Below are 8,339 nucleotides of genomic sequence, written 5' to 3'. Positions count from 1 at the left end.
GTTTGTCATTTAAAATCAAAATGGTCGTGCATGTTTAAATTGAATGTTTTGAGATTTTAAGTTAAAATGCATGACATGAGTCGTTAAAATTCAGAGGTGGAAAATCACGAACGAAAAACGTACTCGCATATACTCTGTGCATTACGGTAAATTTCACTCAGCGAGTTCGCCGACTGCCTTTCAATAAATACACATTTTATGTTGCATGTGTTTGGTTTTTAGATTTTATAACACGCTATTTATTACAGGGAAAATGTCCCTAACGAAAACGTTTGTATCGTACGCGCATGTCACCTAAAAATGGAAGATCCTGGCTTAACAGAAGGATGACGTGTTATTTCGGGTCCTTTTGACTTCCTGGTCGGTGAGCAAAGTGGAAAAGGAAAACAGGCGATTGAAAAATGTAAGTTCACATGTGTTACCATGTATAGTTTTAACCCGTGAAAAAAAATTACAATGAAACAAATGCGAACGCTTCTGACAGTCGAACTGTTTTCTCCAACAGGTCTAAGGTAACGTTTAAAATCACGCTTACATCGGACCCCCGGCTACCTTATAAAGTGTAAGTGACAGATCTGTAGATTTCAGCCCGAAACAGTGTAGCCGCTATATGTTGGTACATCGCCTATATCGCTACATATACGCATTTCTATTGAGTAAAGCATACATTATTTTAATTGATTGCTAGCGAACTAAATTGCTGTTCTTGAAAAATGAATACTTATGCTAGCTAATTTCCGAAACAAACCGGCTATTAGCCGGCTAATGTGGATGATACAAACATGCCACAAATAAGACTTTGAAATGGTACTGCCACGAGTTAGCTTGATATCTAGCGATAATTTGATGTGCATGAATCATTTTACTTGACAATTGTCTATCTGCGCTGTCAGTCTGTTAGCTCGTGAGTGCAGCTATAGCTAATTAGCTATGAATTGTAAGCAATTAGCTGGCTGTTGCAAACGAGTAACAAGCGAGTGGGCAACAAGCACACAGAAGAATATTATTGGCTGAGTTGCAACACAGAAGGGACAAGCCTCTACTGTGGCAACTACTGCATTGCTGGCCATATGGGTAGAACTGTCGTGAGCATGGTGTCTCGCTAATGAGGCAGCTATGTCTGTGTGTGTCCACATGGTCACTGACACGACGCGAGTATAATTCTAAAAAAGGTCCAATCCTGTTTGTTCGTATTATTTAATCAATTTCTTGAATAATAAATAGCGAAAGGAGTGAAACTGCACTATTGTGAATTGTGAGTTCTGATAACCTCTGTAGAAACAGTAGTAAAGTAAAGAGCTGAATGTGATGCCGATTTAATTTATGTTTTTATTATTTATTTTTGCTATTACATAAGTAGGCCTGGGCCTATAACATTTCATTTTGACATATGACATTTAAGGGTCTAAAGAGGTCTTTATCGCTGCAGTTGGAATTGAGTCTGAGATGAAAGATTTTTCCCCATTTCATTTCAGACCAGTCTGTCAGGTTCTTAATTAAATCCGAGTCGCGCGGAATCCGTTATCCATTATGCATAGGAAGTTGTGCATTTTAATGAACGGAATCAAATTATTGGACTGTTCCCTGCTACCAGGAAGAAGGAATGTCTAAACGCTGCATTTCTGTTTCAGATTGAGCGTGCCAGAAAGTACGCCGTTCACAGCCGTTTTAAAGTTTGCGGCAGAAGAGGTGAGTTTGCATTTTCAAACTTTCGCATGTGCACTGAAGCGTTTAAAACGACTGTCCGTCAGTTCGGCTGGCCTGCAGAGTTTTTTTTTACGTGGGCTGAAGTAAATTGCGACAATGGAGCCAATATTGGCTACACGTACAAATTAGTCTGGCGACAAAACAGCAACAGATGCCCACAACAGTCCCCAGCTGCGCACTTAAATTTCAGACATTTAGCAGACGCTCTTATCCACTGCCGATTACACTGCGTACATTGTTATTGCTATTTTTCCTCTACGCACAATGCATTTATACAGCCGGATATTTACTGAAACACTTCAGGTTGGGTACCTTGCACAAGGGTGCGATGACAGTGCCCCACCTTGGAGTTGAACCTACAACGGAGTTACAAGCCTGGCACCCTATCCATTACAGAGAATCGTAAAGCATAGAATGCTGAATTGCCCTTTGATATCTTGCCACTGGATCCCAAAAATTAGGTGCCTGTCTGGCGACTTGAATTTGTATTCATGGGAATATTAGGTATAGGTTTCTTTCTTTGTTCTGGTAGCTATGTTAAGTGATATTGGACCACAGTGAGAAAATGTGAGTCTCCATATAATTTTGATGTCCCTTTCTCTAAATTTTACCCACACCGTCTCTCAATCTGGAATTCTAGATTTGTGCGCACTCATTGCTGCAACTTCCTGTGCGAGTTCAGGCCAGTTCACACGCTAGGACCAGTGCCCTTAACGGAATGAGCCACTCGGCAACCACCTCCACTGCTTTTCACAGGAGACTTGGAGGACTTGCTTGCAAACCCTGGCAGTATGAGACATGATCGGTTTTGCCGTCACTCGCTTTTCTAATGCGGATTAATATTAATAGTCTCTTTTCCTTGTTGCTCCTCTCCACAGTTCAAAGTACCAGCAGCGACCAGTGCCATTATTACAAATGGTGAGTGGCCAGCCTCAAAAAGGTTTTTGTAATAGGTTGACTTTATATTTTGAGAAGTAATATTTTATGTCATTGCAAAATGCTTACCCCTCCTCCCAGCAGTGCATTTTTCTGTGCATCTACCCTTGTGGGGGAAAAAAAAAAATGAAATGACACAGAAATAAATGTGTGCACTAATTTCATAGGAAAAGTACAGCCTCAGTGTGAAATATTCACTGAGAGATGCCCGCGGTAGATGTTCTGCAGAAGAAATGAGCCATTATCATGGAGTCACACTCCGTTGGACGCATTTAATCATCAACAACTCTTCCTAAATTTAGAAAGTTAGATGATGTGCTGAACACGAAAAAAAAATTGTTCTCCACCGTTCTTACGACAGAGGTGCTGTGCCTTCCGAGATTTGTTTCTGGGAAGGGTCCTGTTGCCACGTCAGTTCCTGCCGTTGCCGCGTCGACGTGCTAGCTGTCGCTTGCCATTGGCTGGATTCTCAGCGATGCCCATATTGGATGTTGGTTAACGTTCTGCTTTTTGTCGTTTTGTCATTGCAGATGGCATTGGGATTAACCCAGCTCAGACAGCAGGTAGGTGTCCTCTCACCTGGTCTACCTGTCCGCTCTCCATATGCTCCACACCTGGGCCCTCTGTCACAACATAGCAGCCACATTAGTTCTGATGCGGGCATCTTCCATCCTGGTCCTGGAGAACCATAGGTGGTCATCGTCCCTCAGCCCTTCACTGACCAATCAGGGCATTCGATCGCAAGGTGAATTCAGCCCACCTGGTTTCATGGGATCTGACCTGGGCCCGATTTTCAGGTGAAAACCAAAATCCAGCAGAACCCTACGGCCCTCCAGAACCCCGGGTTCAGCACCTTTCTGTTCTTGTGTTCTTGAATGGTAACGCGGTTCAATCAGGTGATTTAAATAAATCCTAAATAAACGTTGTCACTTATCTGCTAAGGCATTTAACATTTAACAGCTATTTAACCGCTTAACTTAAATAGGTTCCTGAATGGTGCGCTATTGACTGCATTTCATATATTTCACAGTACTGTATTTTCCTTTTGGAGAAATTTTGGACAGAAAGCAATAAGGCAGACAGCCATGCTCGGAGGCTTGTATATGTAAATCTCATATTTGTTTGTAAATGTATTCACTTTTTCATGGAAAGTAACTTCTAGGGGCTTCTGCGGCAGTTGGGTTTGTTTGTGGGGAATAGGGGTGGGGGGCAGGGGGGCGTGAATGAAATCCTTTGTATTTTTTAAAATCGGGGAGAACTGAGGCAGTCGTCTCACGTGGGGGGGGGGCTTTTGACAGATTCGCGCTTCTACCTCATTACTCCTCCTGTCGTTTGACTGCAGCACAAATAGTCTGTTTTTCCACAAACAGGCTCATTTGAAGCTGAAATTTTGCTGATGTCGGTCATTTTCTTCATTCATTCTTGCTGGAGTCGTATTGATTTCAAGCGCCATTCCCATTTCCATGGACCATTTTCAAATAATTCTTTCTCCAATATTAAAGTCCAGGCCTTACTGGTAATAATACAAAACAGATTATGATAACCACGTTTTTTTTCTTTAAAATTGTTTTGTGGCTTGGCTTTAAAGTCTGAAGATAGATGATTTGGCTCCAGAAAGAGCTGCATGTAATCTGGCTGCAAGTCTGACGTCACACCTAGCTGTTAATGCTGAGCAGTAGGCATGACCCTTCCGTCCTTCAGCAGGAAGTGCTTGATACACTACATGGCCAAAAGTATGTGGACACCTGACATCCAATGTCTCATCCAAAATTATGGGCATTAATGTGGAGTCGGGCCACCCTTTGCTGCTACAACAAACCTCCACTCTTCTGGGAAGGCTTTATACTAGATGTTGGTGCACTGCTGCAGGGATTTGCTTCCATTCAGCCAGAAGAGCATTAGTGAGGTCGGGCACTGATTGGGTGATTAGGCCTGGCTCACAGTTGGCCTTCCAGTTGATCCCAAAGTTGTTGGATGGGGTTGAGGTCAGAGCTCTGTGCAGGCCAGTCGAGTTCCTCCACACCATTCTCAACAAAACCGTATCTATATCGGACCTCGCTGTGTGCCTGGGGGCATCGTCATGCTGAAACAGGGAAGGGCCTTCGCTGAAATGTTGGGGAAGCACAGAAGCTAGAATGTGGCTGTATGCTTTCGCACCATGATTTCCCTTCACTTGAACTAAGGGGCTTAGCCCAAACCATGGAAAACAGCCCCAGACCACGAGGATTTCTTTCATGACCGTTAACCTTTCATAAGATCATAGAGACGTGTATGAATCTAGATTTGCACGATCTGTAAGTCTGATAATGGAGGGAATCCCAGTGGTATTTCAGCCATTCATATTAACTTACCTTTTCAGAAATATACTTTTCAGAGGCTAAAGAATTTAAACAGTTGGCCTATTGAAAAACAAAAGGTCACTGGAAGATGCTTGAACCAACTGTCTCTCAAGCAAACTAGACTGGTAATGAATGTGGCCTTTGATCTCAGTACAGCTCCCTTGAGGAGACAGTGTGTGTGAACTATAAACTCACCTCAACAGTCAGTTTGATTTATTTATCTTTTACCGTTAAAAAAAATTGTTATTCTGTGACAGCGCCGTTTGTTGCGATGGTGCTCACGTTTCCCCTTGAAAGAGCTGGAGGATGTGTTGGTTTTTATTGTTAACGCGGCTCTCAATTACTACAGCTGATTACACCGTTAAATCACCTCGGATCTCTCTGAGCAGAAAACAAAAGCCAAGGGCGAGGAGAGAATGCCGGCGATTTATTCCGTTGGTTTTTAAACTCTGGCGGTTGTTTTCGGTTGGCCGGATTTTTGAGCACTTCGCTTTATTTCTGTACACATTTTTTAAACGCATATTCTGTAATAACACGCTAGGTCAGCTGGTGCGTTTCTCCGTTCGTCTTCTTCCCTAACCACACTCTCCCGCTCTCTCTCTCTCTCTCTCTCTCTCCTCCTCCTCCTCACAGGAAACGTGTTCCTGAAACACGGCTCGGAGCTCCGGATCATTCCCAGAGACAGAGTGGGAAGCTGCTAGCCGCAAACCGCTACGGGAAAGGAGTGGGAATGGGATCATGTCTGACATTTGCTAAAGAGAACGGAAACAAAAAACACAAAACCCCGTTATTTATTTTTTTGGGGCCCTGAAATGACTCCTCTCGCACGTTGGCAGTTCGGTTCCGTGATGTGTCGTTACGCTTAGCCGACCTGGACTGACCCCCCACAGGCTGCACAAAGATACTCCCACACATTTTTTTTTCGACATTCAGACATACACGTACATGGAGGAGAGGCTGGGGAGAATGCTTACCAGACACGTTGAATATTACATTTCACGGCCGCCTGTAGCGGCTGGAACGGTTAGATGGACAGGAGAGCGGCGTAGTTGAACGTGAACGTGTTCAGGTCAAACGCAGCCTGTGATTGGCCGAGCCATGGCGTTTGGCGTCTCCCTCCAGATGTAAATAAGGAAACCTTTTGGGAAAACCTTGTTGTGACGCCCCATCACTATTACACTTGTTTTGTGCTGAAGTTTACTGTCAAAGAGCGTTTTCTGTATTTACTTTTAACAAGTGGCTTTGGCTTTTCTCTCTTGTCTAACAAACTGATAGAATTACTTGTTGCTGGTAGAAAAGCCTGTATAGTATTAAACGCTTCTTAACAGCGTCCTAACACGCCAATTTGTCACATAAAAATGGACGTGTAACAATCATAGAAACTTATTCCAGGGTCCCTTCATTTAATTTCAGTTAATGTCATTATGAAAATGTGATTTTTTTTTGTTCGTTTAATTTTACGAAATACAATTAAACATTATGGCAAAACACTGTACACTGTTCCTCTGTGAACTTATTTGGAAATGTGTGTGGAAAATATAACCATAAATATCTGGCGTAAACCGGGCGATGAAGGGGTCACCATGCAGGTGTTCACATCACTTATTCTGCGGCTAAAAGCTACTGCCTTTATTTGTCATCATTCCCTCTGGAGATTTGCATTGTATGCATAAAACATCCACTTAATATTCTGTAAACCCGGCAAAGAGTGGGGGGGCCTGGGCGTACGGTAATGATGCGATATGACCGGTAAATGGCGGAAGGTGGCCGTTTCTCGACCCCCCCCCCCCACCCCCCCACACTAGAAAGCAACCGTTGAGCGTCCAAGCATTCGTTTGCGATAATGGAGCTCCTTTCATTCGTTATAATCAAGAGATGTGTCGTAGCTCTCTCTCTTCTTTTCCCTCCTTTTCTTCTGTCGTTAAGCAGAACCCATTAGGCCTTAATTCAGGCCTGACGCTGTCATAATGCAGCACACCCACCTTCACTTGCGTTTGTCGTTTTTAACGCGCTCGCTATTAGTGCGTTCAGGCCTACCTACGGTGGGCGTCTTAAAGGACAACGCCGCTAATTATCTTTTTTTGTATCATTTTCGGTATGGTGAAAATACCAAAATGTTTTTGAACAAACTCTCAGTACTTTTCGATGTTTTCCTACCCCATTTAGCGTCAGCCAGGAGAGCCGTTCATTTAAAGTTGTCTGTTGAAGTCATTAAATGCAGCTCAGAAAGACATATTTTCATTTTCAGAAAATGCAACCTGTTATCACGAAAAACACAGCCAGTGTAGTCATCACCACATTTACTTCAAAACGGAGCAAATTGTTCCTTTCAATGGGGACCATTATCAGTATTTTGCTGCTGCACCAAACTACTCATCGAAAAAGCGATCGTCACTACAAGGTTGTTTCGGTTAAAAAGTACAAAGGCCAGTTTCTTTGTGACGGTGAAACATGCTGACCAAAGCAACAGTATGTTTTTGACTTGTTTATACTTTTTTGGACAACAATGGAGTTCTATGACTTCCAGCCAAAATTGGGGTCGTTGAGGGACAGTGTAATAAAAATGTTCTGCAATAAACCTGACAAGGACACGTGGTGCACGTAGGGTCATAAGCACTCTTTCGAAAAGGGGAAAAAATCTGGAATGGGCTGACGTGTGGCTGGGGTATATGATGAGACACCCCTGAAAAAATCAGACGTAGGGCTGACGTGAACCTGGTTTGGCCCAGAGAGGAATAAATCAGCGAGGAATACGTGCACAGAAACGGGTGAGTGTCACAGCCTGGATTTGAAGACGCAGCTGTGGAATTCCAAGGTAGAAGGGCAGGCGGACCACAGCACAAGAGGCCATCAGCCCACAGCTACGGGCTTGACCTTGTCCCTTTACAACAGGACCAGTAAAAGTGTTGGGGGGGGGGGGGGACTAAACTGATGATGTCAATTCAGGGGCGTGACCCAGGAAAGCCCCTCCCACTCCCCAGGCCCTCCACTCTGGCTCCGCCCCCACTCCCCTATCAGAACCACCACTCTCCACTCACATAAAAACTAAACTGTCCTTAAAGAATGGAAAAACTAACGAGCTCCACCAGCTATACTATTACAGACATTACTGACAGAGGTATGTTTTATGTTAATCTCCTTTTTTATACATTCCTGGCTTTGAAAGCTAATCAGTATTTGAGCAGAGAAGCCTGCTTGTGATTTCTGTTGGCACGAGCAACAATCAAAGCCTTTCATATTAAAAAAAAACAAAAAAAAACAGGTGGTTCAAAACAAACGTGAAATGAATCTCTAATCGCAGGCATTTGCTCAAGCCCTAGCAGAAGGAAAAGGTGCCGTCACCTGCTGCCAGCTTTT

The 8,339-nt window shown here is 43.5% G+C and overlaps 1 protein-coding gene across 1 annotated transcript; it reads left to right on the top strand.

The window, feature by feature from the left end:
- Window positions 1-244: 244 nt before the first annotated feature.
- ufm1 (ubiquitin-fold modifier 1) lies at window positions 245-6,465 on the top strand. Its single transcript, XM_035431820.1, has 6 exons — window positions 245-403; window positions 506-562; window positions 1,632-1,689; window positions 2,586-2,625; window positions 3,174-3,206; window positions 5,616-6,465. Coding segments are annotated over exons 1-6 (258 nt in total). The 5' UTR covers window positions 245-401; the 3' UTR covers window positions 5,684-6,465.
- The last annotated feature ends 1,874 nt before the right edge of the window (window positions 6,466-8,339 follow it).

This window comes from Anguilla anguilla, chromosome 9 (genome assembly GCF_013347855.1).
Source record: "Anguilla anguilla isolate fAngAng1 chromosome 9, fAngAng1.pri, whole genome shotgun sequence".
NCBI lineage: Eukaryota > Metazoa > Chordata > Actinopteri > Anguilliformes > Anguillidae > Anguilla > Anguilla anguilla.
This window is presented reverse-complemented; position numbering and strand designations above follow the sequence as displayed.

Bases quoted from the DNA above. Each gene is read 5' to 3' on its own strand.
- ufm1 (XM_035431820.1), top strand. The intron at 563-1,631 runs GTAAGTGACAGA...TTTCTGTTTCAG, and splicing joins CCCCGGCTACCTTATAAAGT to ATTGAGCGTGCCAGAAAGTA. The intron at 2,626-3,173 runs GTGAGTGGCCAG...TTGTCATTGCAG, and splicing joins CAGTGCCATTATTACAAATG to ATGGCATTGGGATTAACCCA.